The 23,060-nt window shown below is 48.1% G+C and overlaps 1 protein-coding gene across 4 annotated transcripts in view; it reads right to left on the minus strand.

Annotated features, from left to right (window-relative positions):
- Window positions 1-307: 307 nt before the first annotated feature.
- TRIM66 (tripartite motif containing 66) overlaps window positions 308-23,060 on the minus strand; it is a 56,104-nt gene continuing 33,351 nt past the window's right edge. For 3 of the 4 annotated variants that reach the window (XM_029209711.1, XM_029209714.1, XM_029209713.1), the window contains exons 10-21: window positions 21,904-22,778; window positions 20,399-20,560; window positions 6,952-7,455; window positions 6,599-6,791; window positions 5,086-5,146; window positions 4,460-4,634; window positions 3,845-4,134; window positions 3,302-3,428; window positions 2,944-3,018; window positions 2,397-2,549; window positions 1,765-1,983; window positions 308-1,029 (exon numbers count right to left, since the gene is read on the minus strand). In XM_029209711.1, coding sequence (XP_029065544.1) covers window positions 970-1,029; window positions 1,765-1,983; window positions 2,397-2,549; window positions 2,944-3,018; window positions 3,302-3,428; window positions 3,845-4,134; window positions 4,460-4,634; window positions 5,086-5,146; window positions 6,599-6,791; window positions 6,952-7,455; window positions 20,399-20,560; window positions 21,904-22,778 — 2,894 coding nt within the window. In that variant the 3' untranslated portion in view covers window positions 308-969. Of the gene's footprint in view, window positions 1,030-1,764; window positions 1,984-2,396; window positions 2,550-2,943; window positions 3,019-3,301; window positions 3,429-3,830; window positions 4,135-4,459; window positions 4,635-5,085; window positions 5,147-6,598; window positions 6,792-6,951; window positions 7,456-20,398; window positions 20,561-21,903; window positions 22,779-23,060 lie in introns of those variants that run through there. The other variant, XM_029209715.1, reaches the window with a different exon arrangement.

Here is a 23,060-nt window from a genome sequence, read left to right on the forward strand (position 1 = left end):
AAGATCTCTAAGCAGGAGGAGAGACCCAGCAGAGTGAGCTGGTTGTGGGTCATTCTCCTTGGCCTGGAACCTCTGTATGTGAAGCAGACAGCAGCTTCCTCATAGTTTTCCCAAGCAGAACTCAGGGTCTGGACCTCTGAATGGACATAATGAAGGGGTGGCCGCCAACAATCACTTCTAAGAAGCAGGTTCTGACACCAAAGCAGTGGCACAGATGGCAGGCTCTGAAGTTAACATCTTCTTAAGCCTGCCAGTGAAATCAGAGCCTAAGGATGTAAGTGGCCTCTGCACAGCCACCCGGCCCCATCAAGAATGCCATACCATCCAGAGCTTCACAGCGGCCACCTAAGTCAGCATCAGGAAAGGGGGCATGAAAAACAAATACCCTGAAAACCATTAGAACCCGAATAGGCACCAGTTGAGACCTATGGCCTCTAGAAGCCTCATTGCCCTGTGCAGGGCAGGTGCCTCTGTCCGAGCAGGCCAAACAAAGGCAAACAGTGACAGTCTTTGGCTGTGCTGGGCCAGGGATCACAGGCCTGCCATATGTCCGAACCTCTCTCCCTTCTTTTACCCTCTTCTGGGCCCAGAAGGGGTTCAGATATATACATTGCTCCTGAGCCCTGCACACTGAAAGGTGAGAAATGTCGGCCTTCCTCAGCAGAAAGAATTCACCAAGGAAGTTTGGTCCTTCCGAGCCTAACTGGGCTTGGTCTTGTCAAGTGGACCCTACACAACTGATCGTTCTGGTAATAGGGAACACCCCCCTCTTTGCTGTTTACTCTCTGTAGTGGATGCACTATGGCTCCCAAATAAATGCTGTAAGATGCAAACGGCAAAGAAGGGCACTACAAGCTCAGCAAGACTTGTCTCACATCCACAATCCAAAGAGAATGAGCTGAAAGGTGGGGAGGAGTGGTCAACAGGACGGGGCGCCAGCTGCCGGAGTACTTGGTCTCCTTCCAGCCCTCACACCTGGGAGATGCTGTTGGCCAGGCGGAACGACACTCTTTTTGCTCTTTCATTCTCCTGAAAGAAGAAAAACATATTTGGCATCAGAATGGCCCAGTGTAGGGTTTATCAATGTGAAAAGGCCAACTGTCCAGACTGGGATTCCCCAGAGCCAAAGTGTTTTATTCCACCCCAGGAATGCAACAGCAAAACTCACTGAAGCCACTAAACACTGTGTACCAAGAGCTGCAAACCACCGGGGATGGCTAGTCAGATCCTGGCACACGGTGGGCAGGCAAAACATTTCAGCAGAATTAAATTGCACTGAATTGATGTTTCAGGTCTGCACAGGTGAGACCAGACAAAAGGTCAGATTAGATGTCTTTCCTGCAAGCAAAACCTCTCCTTCCTTCTCTACACCAAGGGGCTGAAAAGACTCTCCCTTTCCCTCAAACCCAAGTTGAGATCAGGCACTGAGACCAGGTCCTTCTCTTCTTATGGGCATCAGTGTGGAGGAACCAGCACTGAGCTGGGAGTCAGGAGGCCTGGTCCTGCTGCTAATTTTCTGGGTGACCCTGGCCAGGTACACCCACGTCTCAGGGTTCTGAGCCTCAGTGGTCCTTGGAGCTGATGAGCCCTGCACTGCCTTGCCTTTGTCTGAGGCTAAGGGGCTGGAAGTGAGGGCTCACTGTCACCACTCTCTTGTACCACCCGAGCAGCTTCACTTCAGGTTACTCTGTACATGCTGCGTGGGTGCCCCCTGCCAGCCCAACCACCCACCCACCTGCCTGCCAGCTGCCGGCACCTCCTTACCATATGTCGCCGCCGCCTCTTGGGCTGGATGCCCTCCTGCGTGCAGTGGGGCCATGGAAAGCCCTGGGGAGTGGAATACCCACTCTCACTAGACACCTCTTCAGAGTCTGAGTCCTCCTGCCTTGGCTGAGCAAACCGCTTCTCCGGGTAGATCTCCTTCAACCAGCCCTCAAAGAACACTTCCAGGCAGCGGCCTGCCTCTGCAACCTCTGAGTCGGGCTGAAGGGGGAGGAGAGCAGTGATGGTCTGGCCCCCTTCCACCAGCCCATCTCTTGCAGGCCCCTCAAGAGCTATACAGAGAGCGCAAAGCCTGGCTGGGTCTCCGGGATGTCTGGAACTTTACATTTTCTCCTCAGGGCCCAGGATAACCAGTTTAATATCAGCTCTTAAAGCAGACGTGACCCTGACAGTTACCCACAGATGGCCAGTCACTAGCAGCCCCCATATTCCTCCTGAGTCCACGCTGAGGCCCAGATGTGGGAAAGAGCTTATAAACATTCACTGCAGTAGGCCCCAGGAGGTCTGCTCCCAGCTCCTCCTGGCAGCCCAGGCCTGAACCAGACACTTCTGTCCAGCCATGGCCGTCTTGGGGTCACTGGAAATAGGGGAGAGGGAAAACAGGGAAGACATACATAATTGAACTTAGCACAGTTCCAGAACATGAGGCGGACGTCTGATACCACCTCCTCCGGGGTGGTGTAGTGAGCTGGGTCCTTCTTTTGCAGCTTCCTCCGGATGATTGACAGGTCCATGGGTCTCTTGATAATCTGGTAGTAATGCCGGGCCTTGCGGGAGGAGAGAAGGGGAAGCAAATAGGAAGAGAGAAGTAGAGGAAAAAGCAAAGGATAAGAAGGAAGGAGAGATAGAGAATGAGTTGGAATGGAAATAATAGAACATAAGACAAAGGCAGCAAGAAGAAACGCGTGGAGGGAAAAGACAAAGAGAGAGGGAAAAGGAGGAGTGGTCTACATGTCAAGTCAGGTCTGACGCAGCAGCAGCTGTTGGTTGGGGGGCTGTAGTGGCCATGGCCCCCGGGTCCCCTACGCCATGCACAAATTACTCCTGCTTCCAGTGGCCACGCTCTGAGCCCACCCTGGGCACCGCCATGATCTGCTCCAGGCCGAGGGCGCTCTGAGCAGCAAGTCCGGTAGCCGGCAGAAGCAGTGAGGCTTTCCTTACCAGCGGGCTGACAGGCTCGTGGAAGGGCAGGCTGAGGCTGTTGCAGCACAAGGACAGTACCAGCTTCTCACACTTCTGCAGAAAGCAGAGTTGGCAACCGTGTTACCTTGTTCTGGGCCCCCCTCAGTAAGGACTAACGATAGCGACCCTGATGGCTCTGTCCCACAGGGTACGAGTCGCTATACTAAGGCACAGTTCAGCCTCCCAGGCCAGAGGAAAACAGCTGGCAGAAGAAGAATTGTAGTGAACCCCCATAGGCATAGCCCAAAAGAGAGGTATCCAGAGAGGCCTCTCACCCCCTCAGAAAAGACTCAGCTCCCATGGGCACAGGCAGGCTGCCCCAGAGACCCCTCCCTACCTTCTGGTCATACGCGCTCAGGCCAGGAGGGGCCCGCACTCCAGGCTGGTTATAGCGGGCGTTCTCGCAGTCGTACTCCATCTCAGGCTGGGTCAGGCTGCGGCACAAGGTACACACCCAATCTCCCCTGAAGAGGCAAGTGAGGCCAAGTTAGCCCTCAGCACATCGCCCAGAGCCCCCTCCCTTGTCCCACTACCCCAAGACAAGCTTGGGGGGTGGTGACATGAGAAACTGAGTCCCTAGCCCTGCCCTGTAGAGAACGGCTTCCTAGCCACAAGCTTGAAAGAAATTTAGTAACTCAGGATTTAGTGAATCCAGAAAACTAGGAGTTAGCAAGGGGCTGGGAGAGGGGTAGAGGGACAAATCTGGACAGGAGGAAGCTGGGAACAGAGGAGGAAGGGAAGCATCCACCTGTCTGTGTGCAGAAGACACACAGCTATAGCGCCACGAAGTCACAGACCTGTAATTCATGCAGGCCCAGAGAGGGGAGGAAGCCCACCTGAGGGAGCTCTGTGGGCCTGGCCTGCGGTTGGCATGACTCACCCTGGGAAGCTGAGCAAGGCTGGCAAGTGGCAGGAAAGGTGGTACACTTTGGGGCAGCGGTCACAGCACAGCAACTCTCCCCCGTTGAGGCACACAGCACAGAAATCCTCATTCTCTATTGGTACTGGGGGTCCCTTCTTGGCTCCAGGGGTTCGAGGAATGAGCCTGTGTTCTTCAGGAGATGCACTCTCCACTTCTGGTGGCCGCTGCCCAGCCAGAGATGTGACAGTGACCTTTCTACCCCCCAGGTTTGGGGCCTGGATGGCATCAGACAGGTGGTCCTGGCTGACCTTGGGGAAGAAGTGAGTCTGAGCAGTCAGGGCACGGCACCAAGTTGTGGAGGGAGGGAGAGGAAAGATGACAAGCCCTGGGCACCGACTCATTCCAGGACCCCAAGACAGCCAAGCCCCAGGAACACCAGGACAGCTCACTCCTAGTGTGCAGCTCACAGGCCACTTGTAGCAGGGTACAAGGTCTGGCCAAGGTCTGGCCAAGCTACAGCCCCATTCAGAGACTCAGAACAATGCCAGAGCCAGAATTCTCCCAGTAGCAGAGAGGAAAGAGAGGCTCCTAGGCTGGGCCAAGGTTCAAGGAGAAGGCAGAGAAAAGTGGTACCTTAATGGAAATGCTGGAGGACTCAGTACCACATTCAATGATCAGCAGGAAGCTCCCATCCTGCTCATTCTTCTGTGGCTTCAGCTTGAACACAGGCATCTCTCCTGAGGAGGCAGCACAGATCTTGAGCCGCTCCAGTCGCACATAGGGAATCTTGGGCTCACTATTGAAGGGTCTAGGGCAAGAACGACATCCCTGGGTCTCGGTGGGAGCCTCCTCTGGCCCCAACCTCTAAGTCAGGCTCATCCATGATCCCACAACTGAATTGCTGCTCAAGATCTCCTCAGTCCAACCGTCTACAGGCCCCTATTCCACCCTGCTACCAGCTCTGCCTGGCCGGGTCCTGTCAACCTCTGGGAGCCCTCTGATCAAAGAAGGGGGGTCCCCGAAGAGGGAGGACTGCACACAGACTGTATGCTTCACGGCGCAGGAGCCAGGACATCCTCCCACAACCATCCCAGACGCCCAACCACACACCCGACCCCAGGGTCTGGGGGTTGAAGAAGACAGCTGCAGGCAAATGTCTGCTTCTAGTTAAGTCATCAAGGATGCTCACTTCCTGTGCCAACCTCCCAGGACATGAGGTTGGAGGGTGAGAGAGGGAGCGTGGGCCCAGCGTCTGTTACCTGGTGCTCTGGTTCCCTTTTGTACCCAGGCCTAGGGCTCCTTGTTCAAAATTCTCACACTCTAAGGCAAAAGACAAACAAATACACTTATGATAACACACCCTGTCACCCACACCTTCTACTCATATCTGCTACTCATGCTTTGGCCACACACCTGTCACACCATTGTTACCAACACTATAATCACTCATAGTGGTGACAATCCTACCATATCTCCCCTTCCTGAGGGGGGGGGGAAGGCCACTTTCTTTTAAAAAGATAAACACAGGTAACACTCAGAGGCTGCCTGGGGGTGAGGGCTCGGTCAGGTGCCAAGGGGCCAGCTTCTCACCTTCAAAATGAGCTCAGGAATCACTTGTTCCCCATACATACACTGGTGTCACCTGCTCTAAGGAGTCATTCTGTCCAACCCCTGCCTTTTCAGCCAAGTGCTGGGATTTCAGCACAGCCTGAGAATCCAGCTCACCCTCCAGGGGCAAGAGGCTCCCAGGAACCCTCCCCTGAGAAGTGCAGTCTGTGCAGATGGGCAGGGAGCAGTGTGGGGAAAGAGGAGGACACTAGCATTTACTGAGCGCCCACTCGGCACCAGGCACTGTCCTGAGCACTTTCCATGGGCAAGCAGGGTTCAAAAATTTAAGTGCTTAAAATTCGGGGTTACATTATTGTGTAGTTAAGAAGAACCAGTGTGAGGAAAAAAATAGAAAGATTGTTTCATTTTCATCTATTAAGTATGTAGGAAATAGGCTGATCATTACACACTAAACATTCATGAATCATACACTGAAATGAGAAGGCCCCCAACGCTCACTAGGCAGTTGCTAACTTCCCAACTCCCTCACTTTCTCCAGAAGGAAGGAGCCTTAGCCTAGCCGCATTTGAGAAGGGGTGTGGGTAGCTCAGAAGAGAATCAGAGCCAACCTCCACCAGTCCAAATTCCCTTTACTGTGAGGCACAAATCTACATTAATGCCAGGTGCAAGGCAAATTCTTGTTACTACAGAGTAAGTCATCAAATGATTTCACTGTAGTTATTTGTCCCAACAGCCTATGAAGTAGCTATGGTTAGCCCCATTTACAGAGAAAGAAACTAACTCAGAAAGGTTAGGTATCTTGCCCAGGTTCAAACATAAAGAGATAGAGCAGGTCTGCTAACTTAGATCTATCACACTCCAAAGTCAGACATGCTCTTTCCCCTAAAATATTTTGCCAAGGCTAGCCCTTCTGGAATGTGCTCTTCCTGCTTCCCCTTACCTATAACCCAGACCCCCGAAATTCTGCATGGGGAATTTTACAAGGAGGCTGATTTCTGGCCATGCCTGGATCAGTCATGGCCACAGTGAGGGAAACAGAACAGACATCAATAAGTCAGTTCTGGGGGGAGAAGTGAATTTAGCCCGAGAGAAACACTGCTCCCTCAGGCTCAGAGCAGCTCTGCTGACCTCTGTCTCACGGCAGTGCTGAGCCCATCTGCTCAAGTGTGTGGTCAGCACGAAAGACAGGCTGCTGAGTCTCACCTTTTGGGCTCCGGTACTGCTGCAGGGCCACGGATTTGTTGACCACTGGGACCAGTGCAGGTTTTTTCACAGAGAGGTTAATTGGCTCCTCCAGTTCTGAGGGGATAGCCAAATCCTTGGTAGTGTCCGGACCAGGGGCTGTGGGGCCTTGTCCCAGAGAGTCAGTGAAGCGGGTAGAATCCTCACTTTCCATCTTTCAAAAGTGAAAGGCCAACAAGAATCAAAGAAATCAGACGTTTTTCCTGTCGGTGGTCACAGAGCTGTTAAGCTAAGGCCAGAATAAAGCCTTCAGGGGCCACCCTTTTGCCCAGCGATGAGCAGAGGAAGTTGAATGGCATTTCCCCAAGACCTACCTTACACAAGGCATTCCCCAGGGAGGGGTCAGCCCCATCCCCAGGGCACAGGCTCCCTGCAGTTCGGCCAGAGCCAGGACTGCAGCTGGATCCGGTTTCCGACTGCATGTTAGAAGCCGGAGGCACGCTCTGCAGAGGACAAGTTGCCAGGCTTGGTACAGTGTGGGTGGGACCAGTCTGAGAATGATCACTTGCCAGGCTTGTGATGGCCTGGGAGGGATCACTCATCAGGTTGGGCATGGAGTGGGGTGTGCCACACACAAGGCTGGGCATGGTCGGCAGGTGACTGGCTGTCAGGCTGGGCATAGCCTGGTTCTGACCGCCCACCAGGCTGGACACGGTTGGTGAGGGGCCACTCAGCAGGCTTGGTACCACCTGGGGTGGGGCAGCTGTCAGGCTGCTCGCACTCTGGATCTGTGGCTCTAAGGTCCTCGCCAGCCTGGTAGATGACAGTTCCATCTCCAGTGTGTTGGAAAAGCCCGTGATGCTCACAGAAGTGGAGTGCTGCAGGAGCGAAGACAGGGGACAGTCAGGCTGTTATCTAGGATGGTGGGAGGGAGAGGACAGATGCAGCCCACAAGAGTTCCATGCTCAGATCTCACTCTGCCTCAGAGTCTCGTAGCTGCAGGGAACTCAGACAGCACAAGAAGTCCTATTTCCATTGCCCTACACCAAGGGGGCTGGTGGGCTATGACACAGAGGCAGGCACGGCTGAGGACACTAGTGTGCATGCGTGTGCGTGTGTGTGTGTGTGTGTGAGAGAGAGACAGACAGACTGACAGACGAAGAGAGGGAGAGAGAGAGGGACAGCCTGCCACCTGACCTGAGGGTGGTACACACTCACACACACACACACACACACAATCAGCCACATCCTTCACCCCCTTTCCAGTACCCAAGCAAAGGGTCAGACTGTAGGACTACCCTCCCACTTCACATTCCCCTCTGACTACAGCACTAGTGGCCTCTCTTCCCTTCTGGGGGTCCTACAGGATAGTTTCTGCTACATAAAAATGGGAGGAAGTTCAGAAGGCTCAAACCCTGATCTGCTGCAGACATTCTCTGAGATAGTGCCAAGGTTTGGGGAGCCCCAGTCAGTCCTGGGTAACCTGGGTCAAACTCCAGAGCCTTCTCACAGCCTTGTTCAGATCAACTCCAGCACCACCAGCATCAGATTGAAGACTTTGACCAAGAGATGTGAAGGTCTTTTCTAGCCCTGCTATACCTGCCAAAGACATTCTAAGCCAGAGGCAGAGAACATCAGAGCAGCTAAATCTTAATATGGACAATCTGGACAATCACTGGATGAGGCAATAATATTCCAACTCCCATAATCCCTTTCTCGTTTCTAACTGCTTGGTGACCTAGGCAGAAGAGACTTAAAAGCTTGATAAAAAGAAGTTAAAGACATAGATACTGCACTGAATCCATTTCAGTTTTTCATGTTGGAGAAAGAGATCTGATGGAGGGGAGACGGTGGGAAGACCTGTTCTAAATGCAACCTTCAGGAATTTAAACGTTTGATATCCTTGCCTTCTTTTAAGACAAAAGATATAATAATTTGACATCTTTTGAAAATCGAAGGGGAAACAAGGAGTAAATATCTCTAAGTTTCCAAAATCAGTGTTATAAACCTGTCATTCTTTTTCCCATGAATAAGACATTCAGATTTCCACAGGAAAAGAAATACTTCAAATACCCTCTCAAGTTTCCATATTAAGTTAGTAAAGCTAATTAACAGTGAAGAAAAGACTGTCCTCACCTCAGTGAATGTCACCCTAGTCACCCAGTTCTTCAAGCTGAATCCTAGGAGGAAGACAACAGTGGAGCATCCTTCCTCCCTCACCCAAGCTAATACCAGACCTCATCAATTCCACCCCTTAAACATCTCTCAAATATTCCCGCTATTCCTCTCCGCTGCTGGTGTCCTAGCCTGGGTTACACATTCATATTTTTCCAGGCTGCAGGAGTGGTCTCCTCAGTGGAGAAATAGTTTCAAAACACAAATCTGAGCACATCAGTCCTCTGCATAAAGCTGTACTGCGCTCCACTGAGAAGATGCTCAACAAGGCTCCTAAGGCCTTGATGACCTCGTCCCTGTCCTGCTTTGCAGCCACAGTCCATACAACAGCTCCCTCCTCATTCTCTGAACTCCAGCCACTCAGACAATTTTTCAGGTCCTGAAACATGCAACCTCTCTCTTCAGACAGACTGCTTCTTCTGCATGGAACATTCTCCTAGCCCTGCCCCTGTTCCACTTACCTTCTGAATTCAGCTCACCCGTGAATTTTCGCTCTAACCCAGACCAGCTCCCCCCTTTTATGCTCTCATAACTCCTGGACCTTATTCTCATAGCCCAATCTGTGACACCATTTGGTTAATATCTATTTCTCCTACTAAACTGGAAACTCTATTAGAGTGTGGACTTTGTCTGTTTTGTTTATCCACTGTATTTCTAGACGCAAGAGCAGTGCTTGGCTGAATAAATGAATTAATGAGCTATTCACTAAGCTCAAAATGGATTAAAGACCTAAATGTAAGGCCAGGCACTATCAAACTCTTAGAGGAAAACACAGGCAGAACACTCTATGACATAAATCACAGCAAGATCCTTTTTGACCCACCTCCTAGAGTAATGGAAATAAAAACAAAAATAAACAAATGGGACCTAATGAAACTTCAAAGCTTTTGCACAGCAAAGGAAACCATAAACAAGACGAAAAGACAACCCTCAGAATGGGAGAAAATATCTGTAAATGAAGCAACTGACAAAGGATTAATCTCCAAAATTTACAAGCGGCTCATGCAGCTCAATAACAAAAAAACAAACAATCCAGTCCAAAAATGGGCAGAAGACCTAAATAGACATTTCTCCAAAGAAGATATACAGATTGCCAACAAACACATGAAAGGATGCTCAACATCACTAATCATTAGAGAAATGCAAATCAAAACTGCAATGAGGCATCATCTCACACCGGTCAGAACGGCCATCATCAAAAAATCTAGAAACAGTAAATGCTGGAGAGGGTGTGGAGAAAAGGGAACCCTCTTGCACTGCTGGTGGGAATGTAAATTGGTACAGCCACTATGGAGGACAGTATGGAGGTTCCTTAAAAAACTAAAAATAGAACTACCATATGACCCGGCAATCCCACTGCTGGGCATATACCCTGAGAAAACCATAATTGAAAAAGAGTCATGTACCAAAATGTTCATTGCAGCTCTATTTACAATGGCCAGGAGATGGAAGAAACCTAAGTGTCCATCATCGGATGAATGGATAAAGAAGATGTGGCACATATATACAATGGAATATTACTCAGCCATAAAAAGAAACAAAATTGGGTTATTTGTAGTGAGGTGGATGGACCTAGAGTCTGTCATACAGAGTGAAGTAAGTCAGAAAGAGAAAGACAAATACCGTATGCTAACACATATACATGGGATCTAAGAAAAAAAAATGTCATGAAGAACCTAGGGGTAAGACGGGAATAAAGACACAGACCTACTAGAGCATGGACTTGAGGATATGGGGAGGGGGAAGGGTAAGCTGTGACAAAGCAAGAGAGAGGCATGGACATATATACACTACCAAACGTAAGGTAGATAGCTAGTGGGAAGCAGCCGCATAGCACAGGGAGCTCAGCTTGGTGCTTTGTGACCACCTAGAGGGGTGGAATAGGGAGGGTGGGAGGGAAGGAGACGCAAGAGGGAAGAGATATGGGAACATACGTATAACTGATTCACTTTGTTATAAAGCAGAAACTAACACACCATTGTAAAGCAATTATACTCCAATAAAGATGTTAAAAAAAAAATGAGCTATTCACAATTTTTTTAAAACAACAACAATGCATGACTGTTTATTCCACAAATTGTAAGCCAAATGAATAGCAGCTTAGTTCTACTAACAACTAAGTCTATAAGTTTCTCTAAAATAATGCCTATTTTTAAAATTATTTATTTATTTATTTATTATTTTTGGCTGTGTTGGGTCTTTGTTGCTGCGCACGGGCTTTCTCTAGTTGCAGCGAGTGGGGGCTACTCTTTGTTGTGGTGCGCGGGCTTCTCATTGCAGTGGCTTCTCTTGTTGCAGAGCACGGGCTCTAGGCACGTGGGCTTCAGTAGTTGTGGCGCGCAGGCTCTAGAACACAGGCTCAGTAGTTGTAGCGCACAGGGTCAGCTGCTCCGTGGCATGTGTGGTCCTCCGGGACCAGGGCTGGAACCTGTGTCCCCTGCATTGGCAGGCGGACTCCCAACCACTGCGCCACCAGGGAAGTACCTGCCTATTTTTATATAGCTAAAATTTATTGAGAATTTATTATACACAAGGCAATTTGCTAAGTGTTTTACATATACTTCCTCACTTAATCCTCACAACAAACATTAAAGGGTTGTGAAGGTTAAAAGAAACAATCCATGTAAACATTTAGAGCAATGTCTGGCAGTAGGTACGCAATAAATCCCAGCTGCTGCTGCTATTATTGTTATTGTTATTATTGTCGTAGCCCTAATTTTACACCTGAGAAAAAATGAAGCTCAGAAGGGCATCTGCAGTTTTTCATGCTATTGAAAACATAATTTTATAAATCTCCATTTCTCTTTGTTTGTGTTCATGAACTTGCATCCAGGGACCTTACTAAAGTCACTTTGGGATTTTCTGTGCATATAAATCATGTCGCCTATGACTACTGAGTTTTATTTCTCCCTTTGCTTACATTTGGTTTTCTTGCCTTACTCCACTAGCTAAGACTTCCAGTATGAGGTTGAATAGAAGTAGTGACAGTAGCCATCCTACTCTCATTCCTCATCTCAGGGGGATCCTTTCACTATTCACCACTAAGTACGATATTTGACATAGGATTTTTATAGATTTAGAATCCAGATCTCTGGCACCAAAGCCACACTCTTCATTCTGGTCTGCTTGCCTCTGCCCCTCTCTGTGCTCACCCCCTTCCCTGATCTCTCCCACATTCTGTTCTTCCATCTCTTTGTCCTTCCTTCACCTGCCCTTTGTCTCTCTTGACCTTTTCTCTCTTCTTCTCCTCTCTTTTCCTTTCTTCTCATCTCTTTTTCTTCTCCCCCAACGCTTTTCCCTTATTATTTGTTTAACTGCTTTAGTAAAGCTTATATTTTCTATTCTTAATTTTTAGTTTTAAAAGTAGATGAGCTAAATACCCTTTATTTCTCCAAAGAAAAGTTTGCTTTTTATATGTTTCTTGGTATTTCAATGGTCTTCAATAAAAAGCCTTCAATTTGCTGTATAGTCTAAGTCCCAAGATAAGAAAGGTGAGGAGAAAAAGCAATGGGGGGGAATGCTCAAACCAACTGGAATAAAGTAGGCATAGAGCCCAGCTTAAGGGACTGAGGCCAGAGGCCAAGGGCCATCTCAAACATGCCCTGGCCTGCATCCCTTGGCGTCCTCTTGTTGTCTTGGTAATGCACTAACATAGCTCTCTAATATGCTGTATTTCCTTATCTTTGAATAAGAATAACCAATGATCATTGTATTCCCTTTTGTAATATATGACTGTCTAATCCTTTGAGCTGGACTCTTTCACCTTTTCCCTATCTGACATGTATATTTAATGCAGTTATCTCATCTACATAGATGACTCTCAGTGAGGTCCTTGGTGCCAAGCATTAAGAGCACCAAAATCCCTCTGGGGCCATTCTGAGTAATAACAGTCAGGTGCTGTATGTCACAAGACATGCACAAGATTAAATCCCCAAACACAAAACTTTCCAGATTAGGGGTAGAGATCACATTTGTATGATACCGACTCCCCTTTCCTGATCACTTATTGCACATCATGAAATGTGAGTTAATATAATGATAGAGAAGAGAGGGCATGCAGACTGAGCCATGGAAGAATTATAGAAACTCTGTTGCAGCTTATTTTGAGCTGTGCCTGCTGGACCTGCTCCCACAACACCTAGCAGACAGCATGAGGTCAGTAACATGTCCTAAGATACTGAAGACTAGACTGGTCTCTTTCCTGTCCGTATCTACAGCCAATCTCAAGGAGGCCAAGGCTATCAGTAAGTGGTGTAAAGAAAGCTCTGGTAACAGTAACAAGAACCTGGGAAACATCTATAGGGAAATTCTGAGAAGGGACTCAGAGAGAGTGCTATGAGGAAGCCGGCCCCAGTCCCATATCTATAGGCTATGCAAATACAGTGGCATTTCTGGAACCCATTATGCTGTGTGTTAGTTATTTTTGATACTTCATCTGGCTCTCTGGAGTGAAGAGCTACAAAATACTAAAACAAAAGGTCCTTATTTCATGTACAGGAAGAAAGAGAGGAGTTGAGACCCTCCATCCTACCCTGCTACAAGGTGAGTAGGGGCAAGGGGAGGGCCAACTTTCAGGGCCAGGAAAGCAGGCTGAGTCTCTAGGGCCTGTAAGGAAGAGTCTTCTTGAGAACATACTAGGGTTGGAGAAGGACTTGGGAATGTGACCAAGTTGTCTGACATTTGGTGCCTCACACACAGGAGGAGCTCATATGTCAATGGAGATGATGCCACCTGCCCTCTCCAACACCCAGGATTGTTCAGAGGTCAAATGAGAGAATGTGAAAGCGTATGGCCAGCTGGAAAGTCTGTATAGGGCAATCACTGACACCGCCAAGCTTAACTGGCACCTTGACTTCATCTTCACATATAAAACCTTCAGATTTCATGAGGGAAAATAAGTATTTTGAGGTTTGCAAGTAAAAATAAATTATTTTCTAGTTCAGGGAGGAAGAAAAGTCCAAAATGCAAAAAACATACTCTGGTCATCAGCTCAGGTCATCTTTGACGTATGAAGGGAGCTCCCTTTTACCTCCATGACCTAGTATCTCCTTACTTGCCCCTAATTTTCTCTCCTCCCAAATTGTATGTCCCTGTCCCTTTGTTCTCCTTGTCTCTTATCTCTTTATCTCTGTCTCTTTATCTCTGTTTGCCACCTGCCTGACCTGTGACCTGTCTGAATTGTATGACTTTCAACCTCTTCTCCTAGTCACCTATGTAGTCCTTTACCCATCTAATCCTGTTGATCTGTGCTCTGTTACCTGCTGCCTTTCCTCTCCCCATTCTCACCACCCAGATCTTTTTCTGGAGTTTAATGTGCCTATATTGCCATTCTAATGACTGCCACAAGATGTTGTCAAAATTCAGAGAAAACATGTTCTTCCATTTTAACAGGAAGGGAAATTGAGACACAGAGTGATTACCCAAATTTTCCAAGCTTATAAAGGAATCCAAGACTGGGCCCAGCCTTAGAAATCCGCTGGCTGGTCTTGATTTTGTGCCATTAGGTAGAAAGCTAGTGCCCTAGTATGATGTGATTAAGAAGTCAATAAACAGACACTTGGTGCACATACCCTGAGTTTAATACAAATTTCAGGTTGTTACAGAAAGATAATATTGCTGAGGATAAAGTGGCACAGATAGGGTGGTGTTCCACAGAAGTCAATTTTCCAGATATCTGAAACATATCTCTTTCAATAACAAAATGCTGTTAGCTTTAAAATATTCTTTTGAAGGGGAGTATTTTTCAAATGCTTTGCACCCTACCCTGTCTTACTAAACAGAGCACATGATGCCTAATGAGACCAATTCTTAGTGATGTAAAAGAACTTTGATGAACCTCTATTGCTGGGGTGTTCTGCAGTTCATTGGTGCTTTAGGGAACTTCTAGGAATGTAGGGCTTAGCTTGTCCTTTCAGTGAATGACTTCACATCGTGGCACATTTCCAGGTGAAGTTTCTTGTCTTCTCCCCTGTTGTTAGCTGCCATTATAGAAGTTCTGCCTTCCTGCTTTTACTCTGCTTACTGCTATAATATAGGAAAACTAAAAATTTCCAAAGAAAACCATATAACTAAGCTTGCTAGATCAAGAATGATGACTAGGGGGCTTCCCTTCCCTGGTGGCACAGTGGTTGAGAGTCCGCCTGCCGATGCAGGGGACGCAGGTTCGTGCCCCGGTCCGGGAAGATCCCACATGCCGCAGAGCGGCTGGGTCCGTGAGCCATGGCCGCTGAGCCTGTGTGTCTGGAGCCTGTGCTCCGCAATGGGAGAGGCCACAACAGTGAGAGGCCCGCGAACCGCCAAAAAAAAAAGAAAGAAAAAAGAATGCTGACTAGATCAGGCTTATAGTCGCATATAGAATATAATGAGTGAGGTTTGTGACATCTGTTCTTGTTGCTGCTCTGAAGCTTTGCCTGCTCACTTCTGCTTTCAGGTTTTTGTTCTAGAAGTTAAACTTGTCAAAAACTCATCACCATGTAAATGTACAGTAGAAGAAGAGACCAATGTGTCATGTTTTGGAAACATACTGAAGGCCTTCACCCTGGCTGAAGAAACAGATAAGGAGACAAGGATGGAGGTAAATCGAATTGTGAATTAAATCCTTGAGATATTTGAGAATTTCAACAGCTTCAGATAAAGTAGACTGGTTTAACAGCAGGAGATCTTGACACAGCTGAATCAGACAGCTGAGGGGGGAGCTAACTTTTCTTGCAAGTGGTTTCACAAGTTGATTTTTAATAGGAAAGTTGCTCTTGCTGATGGTGAGTGCCCCTCCAGCTCAACAAAATACTCTTGTATGAAGTAAGGCTATTGCTATAGATGTAACTATGTTGATATCTGCTAACTGACCAAAGTCAAATGGGAAAACAATCATGGCTGGTGAAGAGAGAAGACATGAAGACTGCCCAGTGCCCTGATGATACAAGAAGATGGAAAAAGCAAAGAGGATCCCAGAGTCTGAGGTGGAAGGAAGAGGAAAAGAATAAGTGGATTCCAGTAAATCTGAAGTAAAAGCCAGAATGAGTAGAATCGTCAAAACCCAAATTTTGGAGACTAGGAAAAATTAGGCCAGAGGTATTTTTCCCAGGCTGGGTTAAGGAAATTTAAGGCCTAGGAACAAGAACCTGTTTTCACATGAACCAAGAGACCTAGACAAAGATCTTGGGTTTGGTCTGTGAATAAAATCAGGTTAGAATGAAGGAGACAGGCTTCCTAGAGAGTACAAAATTCAGGGAGCCAGACCTGGGGAGTGTTAGCTCTGTTGGACAGAGCACATCTCTGTACAGTTCTGCACATGTTAACTGGACACAGGCTATGCCCTAAGAAAGCCACACCAGGCCCTGGGAACATTCTGAGAAACGCTGCTGTCAGTGGCAGACTATGAGGAAAAGAAGGTTGCTAAGGCTGAGAACCCACGACCTGGTCCGTAGTAGTGTATTTGGAGACTGCGAAGGCGGGATGCCTAGTATTCACTTATGTCAAGGTTTAGAGTATGTATTTAAGCAAATCATTTTCCATCTCTGGGCTTTAATTTCCTCCTCTAGAGGTTAATGTAAATCTCACTGAGTTTTAAGAATCAAATCAAGAGCTCAGGCATCAAAATGCTTTGATAATGGCATAAACGCTATTCATCTGAGTCAGTATCCTTGACTCTTCTGCATCACTCTTAATAATCTGGACCACAGGAATGCCTACTACTTCTGTATCATTTGCTGAAAATACATCAAAGACTCCTCTCAAGCCTTGAGCAGCATCTTGGTGGCCTCAAAGTCCTTTATTGAAGATCTGGGGCCACATTATGAGCAGAAAAGAGGTCCCTCTTGCAAGTGAACTGGGGTTCAGATAGGGCTCTCTGTGACGTGTACAGCCTTGACTCCATGAGTGTTTTGAGGAAAGGAATGTGTGGATTTTTCAGCAGTTGACTAGTTAAGTTTGAAATGAAGCCATCGGAACGGCTTCCAGTTTCACTTGGGATTTAAAGGGGTTCTGTTGCAGAGTTGTCTTTCTTCAGAGTGGCTGAACCAAGATTAGGAAGCTTAGGTAACAGCTAGTGCCAAACAAATGTCCAAGTTCATACAAAAACATCCTGCTGGAGGCAGGGAAGGTGGTGGGATAAAATGTTCCCGAGACTGCAGAGCTCAAGCCGCTAGAAAACCCATTCTAGAACTTTCACTTCTCATTTTCAGCAGCAATCTGTTTTCACCATCAGCTTATTTAGTACTAGCTCCTAGGTACTTGTGCACAGCTGCTCAGCTGTAACAGAAGTCCTCCATGTGGTGACACAAAGCAGCTCCGAGCATGACTAGGTCCCTGTGGAACACACAGAGTGGTGCCTGGAGCCACAGGTTCCTCTCATCTGTGGCCTCAGATAGACTTCTGATGTCCCCCGGCACTCACAGCCCAGTACAGGCTGAGGAGTGGGCTGGGGGCTAAATGCCTTTACCAGATAAAGATAGCCAAGACCAAACTAGGCTGGGTCCTAAGACCTCTCCCCAGCAAGGCCTCAGGCTACTTCAGAGAGTATAAAGATAGGAAAATCCAGCAGGTGAGAGGCCACATGGAGTCCTACTTCTCCCACTGCAGTGCACAGAGAGAGGCAATTTAACCTAATCATTGAACACAGGGCTGAGGCAGGAACCTGTGCTCTGGTCCTAACACTGCCAATAGTTGGCTGTGTAACTCTTAGGTGATCAATGAACCTCTCTGTGTCTCAGTTTCCACATCTTCCAAAGGGGAGTAAGAAAGTGGCTTCCTCATAGTACTGCTAGGATAAACAAAGAGATAAAATGGAATAATCCTTGTAAAAACCTATGAAAAAAGTAGAAAATGCTATACAAAGTATTATCAATCAATGATAAGATGCTCAAAATGTTGTTTGGTAACCTTGACCTTCATACCCCCAACCTGCCCGATCCCAGATTCAAGGCAATGAATTCCCTCAAAAAGAAAGCCCTTCTTCTTATTTCAGGAGCTTTGGGTATAAGCAGTACCTCTCTCAGTCAAGTAGACCCAAAGGTTCCTCTGGGCCAGGATGGCAACCTTGAGGTTCCTTTTTCTGGGAGTCCAAGCCACAAAGAAGCCACATCTGAAAAATGTCAGGCCACTTGCCCCTCCACACCTCTGCATGAACCCAGGTTAACGGCCAGGGGCAGCTCAAAACGAGAAGTTAGAGTTCTTAGGATCTTCTTTAACCCCACTGCCACCCTGCAGCCACACAGGAGGGCAGCATCCCTCCCCTCACTGCTCAGAGCGCCCTGTGGGCCACCCACACAGGCAGCACAGACTCCATGCTTGCGTGTGGCTCACCTCCTTTCCTCTGTACTGGGTGGAGGAGCAGAACTGAGACTCATTAAATAAGCAGAAGCATTTTTAGCACGGCTCCCACTACCAGCTGAGCGCTGGCAATGCCCATGCTTACTACTGACCTCTAAAGCTAGCTGCCTTCCATTCATCTTATATTCATCTTATAATGTAACTTCCACAGGAGAGCACCAACAATTCAAAACTTAACGTTTTCCTCCCCCCCAAATATGCTTTTCTTCCCATGCTCCCATCTCAGGTGAATGGCAACTCAGTGAGCTGAGACACACCTTGGACTGTCTTTCCCTCACTTCCCATTGCCAGTCAGACTCCAAGCCCAAAAGCTCCTGTGATCTGATCTCTTGAAGTCCTTGCTGCCTCATCATTCCCATCATTACCTGATTTCATTCAACTTCTCCTATTTCTCCTCTGCACTATTTTGGTCTCTCTTACTACAACTAAAGTGACCTTTCTAAAATTTAATTCAAAATTTAATTCAAACCATGTCCCTCCTTGCTAGAAATCCTTCATTCACGCCTCACAACCCCCAAGACTGAATCCCAACTCCAGAGCATAATTTACAAGGCCTTCCAACCACTCTGGTTCCAATCACTCCCATTCTCCAGTATATCTCATGTTCCTACCGAGTCAAATCATCTGAAACCCCCTAAGTACCCCAGGCTTTCTCTCACTTCTGGACCTTCCTACTTGCCATTCCCTTTGACTATTTATTCTATCCTTTCCCCCGTCACTCCTTCACCAGCCTAACTTCTCCTCCTTCAAATCTCAGCTTAAAATCATGTCCTCTAGGAAGTCTGTGAACAGTCTCTTCTCCCAGAGTTAGGTGCTCCTTCTATACATCCCAATGACTATCACGGCACTTTATCATACTTTATTGTTGTTGCTTGTTTAACTATCTCTCCCACTAGAATATAAGCTCCAGTGTGAAACTCTTATTCACCAATGCGTGCCTGACACCTAGAAAAATATTTGGCATATAATAGGAGATTAACATATATTTTTTGAACATTGAGTGAATACATAAATGGGTGGATAGATGGATGGCTGGATGGATAGGTATCTACCCCAGGTGTAAGAATGTAAACCACTAAGAGCCACAAAGGACCAATTTACAGCATCTCTATGGCCTCTAGGCCAGACAATTTTCAAAAGGATAGGGCAGGATGGGCATAGACAAAAAGCCATTAGTACTAGAGGCCTGCCCAGACTTCAAGGGATTTCCAAGGTAACACTTCATTTTTGCCATCTCTTACTTTTTAAAATTCTCTTCTCAAGTATCACTGAGTTAGACTGATCTAAGACATATATGGCAGTGGTGCTACTGGGAGAAACATGATGAAGGGTAGGTACACAGAACAACTAGTGGAACTGGAGTTGTATAGCCTAAGGGATGCTGCAGGACCAAGGGTGCAGGCTGGAAGGACACAGAATAGCTGACAGAGCTTCAGGTACAGGACTGAGTGGAAGTACCAGGAAGGTTGAGGGGACTAGACCAGAAAAGGCAATTGGATAAGTGGAACAGGGCCAAGGAACACATGTAGGGCTGATGGGAAGGCACGGCACAGCACTGAGGTTCCAGCTAGGAGGATGACCAGGGTAGGGATGAAGGGCAGGGGTTAGAGTAGGACACCTGAGGAGTCGTGGGATTTTGGGTTACTGCCATGAACGCTTCCACCAGCAGGTAGGTAGATGGACAGGAAGGGCTCCAATAGCTTATCTCCAAGAGATCCCAGTGCCCCTAGATGCTCAGCTACCTCTGCAGGATATCCCTGTAGAGCACTCACCCAATAAATTCCATTAATCCAAATTCTAAGGCCAACGAACTTTGGATTGTGGGACCACATAAAACATTTTCCCCATTTTCATTCATTGCAGATAGAATAAAGTTCAGGCTTTGGATTCTCATTTAAAACAAACCTTAGCCCTCTTATGTACTAGCTGTAGGACCCTGGATCTCAGTTTCCTTAGCCATAAAATTGGGGTGCCCACCTCACAGTACTGTTGGGAAGGTTAAGTGAAATCACCCTGTGAAGCACCATGCACAGTTCTAGGTACAGAGTGAGTGTTCAATAAGTTGGCTTTCTTTCCCTTTCCCCTTCCTCTCTAAATGAAGCTCAGTTGCTCCCATTTTTAGTGTATGTGGGTGGAAATGGGGTAGAGGAGGACCTTGCAGACTCATTAGGACAGAAGGCATGAGTCAGGGTTGTGTAACATCCAGGGATGGAACAGGGACACTCCTCCCCCCACCCAATCATCCTCATCCAGGTCCTGGGGGTCTTGACTGGCAGTGGGTCCCGTATGGTCAGCGAAAGCAGGCTCTGTTAGTACCTTTCTCACCACATTCGGAGAGGAGTGCTGGATGGCGCTGTCCAGTGGGGGAACACTGTGAGGAGTTTCTTCCCCAGATGCCTGGGGCAAGTTAGCAGTAGTATTCTTGTCAAGAGGGAGAGTTGGCTTTGGGCCTTCAGATGCTGGGGACTCATCTGTAGCCTGGAGAAGAAAATAAGAACTTGGGTGGGTTTTACCGCAAAGAGTAGCAGCAGCAGCAAAGGCTAATTCCCACCCTGCACTGCCCGTTGTTACCACCTACACATTGTGAACTGCTTGAAATTTTTTCAGAAAGAAAGATAGTCTTATCTAAATTCTTCCTAATATGACAATCTTAGGAGAATCCAAACCAAGAATTATGAGCTAACTCTGTCATATTCACCTTAGCAATCATAACAGTTTTGACTTACATTTAAAGAGTTTATGGTCTTCTATAAACCCTAGACCCTTCTCTGCCATCACAAGGATTATTCCATATCCCCTCAAAGGAACTGAGCCTCAGAGGAAGACATCTGAAGCATGATCTGAAGCTGCCCGTGCTGAAGCATAAATGTGAGGCCTTATATTCTGTAATAAAGTAAAAGTCTGTAGAGCTGCTTTGAAGATATAAATGTGGTTACATGTTTAAAGGAGACACCACTATGAAAAAAGTGAGGGGGGAGGAGGAAGGGGCTGGAACAGGAAGCTCTGGGGACAAAGAAAAGCAAGAGTTAAGGATGAAGACGTGGAGTGCTGCAAAAATCCCAGAGGCACAAACTGCGCCTCTTCAATTGTCTCTTAGCTGAGAAAAGAGAGGAGCAGCCTTCATAATCCCCCTAGGGAGAGAACAAGGCCTCCTCTGTGGCATTTCAGAGTCAGCAGGCCTGGATCCAAGTCTTGGCTCTACCACTCAACGTTTTAGGATCTCTAGGCAAACTGCTTGCCCTCTCTGACCTCCACTTCTGCACCTAGAAAAACAGATGGTAATGCCTACATAACAACACTGTTGATAGGACAAATGGCATAGTGTATATAAAACATGCCTAGCTTAGTAGGCTTGGAATAAACTCTAAGTCTCTGTCTTAGTGTTATGAAGTGTTATGAAGTTGCTGCCTACTAGCATGTAGGGCACGCCCTCACTGCCCTTCCCCCCGTCTGTGATACACAAGTTACAGCAAGGCAAGTGAGGTTACAAAGGTAAGAGACAGCCTCCCTTCTGCCCTGGCACTAGCTAGAATCCAGCACAGCTCGGGAAGTTCCATTCATGGACAAGGTCCCTAGTGTCACTCAGGAGGACAGGGCTAAGCCAGGCCACTCTGGACAGTATCAAGCCCAGATCTATGTTGGGGCTAAGTACTCCGTTCTCTGGAGCTTTCCTGAGATGGGAGGTGGAGCCCGGCGCAGTCTTGAATTGTGAGGGCTGAGCTCAAGGCCACCCTAAAATGAAGAAACTGTGCTCTTGTGGCACCCTGTGATTCCTGCACTGTCCTAGGGAGAACACGTGTTCGCGCCACCCTGAGGCTCACCTGCTCTGTGTCCTCCTGGCTCTGGGGCTGGACAGGTGCCGGCTGCCTCACGATGTGGTTGATCTGCCCCACGATGGTCTGCTGAAGATGCTGAGGCGCTTTGGCCTGACCCAGCTGCAGGCTGGGCTGTTGAGCCTGAAGCAGAAGCTCCAGGTCCTTCTGCATTTCCTCCAGCTCAAACTTGTGGTGCATTATGTCCACATTCTGGGAACAGGCAGGCCCAGGAGGGCTCTCGTGCTGACTGGAAGCCAGATGCTGGGATGGAGGGACAGGTGGGCGTGGCTGCTGTTGGGGCGGAGGCGGTGGCTGCTGCTGAAAGTGGCTGAGCTTCAGCTTCTGGTGGTGGCCCAGCTGCACCTGGACAGACGGTGTCTGAAAGGTGGGCGGGGCGTGGGCTCCTTGCTGAACATCCTGCGGGGGGACGATGCACACGGGCTGGGAAGTCAGCTGCTGCCCCGGCCGCTGGGATGTGCTCTCTTGCTCCGCAGGGGGCTGGGTTTCCAGCCAGGGTTGAAGTAGCTTTGGTGGATGAGGACGGCAGGGCAGTTCTTTTTCCCTGGGCAGCAGCGGGGAGCACTGCAGTGACCTCAGCTGTTGGGGCACCGTCTCGGAGGGCTGCCTAAAGCTGTGGGCTGGGTGTATGCTGGGCGGCGGGACCTGGCCTTTGAGGGAGGGCGAGACTGGGGAGCAGTGGGAGCAGCACACAGAGGAGGAACACAGTGCTGGAGGCTGGAACTTGCGTGAGGGATGGCTGAGAGTCTCCTGCTGAGCCCCTGGGGACTGGTGGCTTTGATAAAAAGATGACGGTCCCTGTAAGCTTCCATACGCAGGAGTATCTGCCGGGGACAGTTGTCCACCCTCAGTAGTTATACAGCCTAAGAATTCAAAATAGAGAGTGTTTCCAAAGGTAATCTGCAGTTGTTCCCCCTCTGCTACCTCCCACTCCTGGGACCGAAGGATAGCATTCAAAAAAACTTGTACCAGATGCAGAGATTAAGAAATTCAACCCCTGATCCCCAAGACTCAGTCTAGAATGCTTCCAGCAATTGGACCTATATGGACCTGCTTTTGGGGCCTGGGACACTTAGAAGTTAGCTCAGCTTTTACCAGATGCTCAGTCCTGACTCTGTATCTCACTAGAGAAACCACGGGCTCCC

The sequence above is a fragment of the Monodon monoceros genome, unplaced genomic scaffold, assembly GCF_005190385.1.
Source record: "Monodon monoceros isolate NGI ecotype Baffin Bay Population unplaced genomic scaffold, NGI_Narwhal_1 Super_Scaffold_7, whole genome shotgun sequence".
Lineage (NCBI taxonomy): Eukaryota > Metazoa > Chordata > Mammalia > Artiodactyla > Monodontidae > Monodon > Monodon monoceros.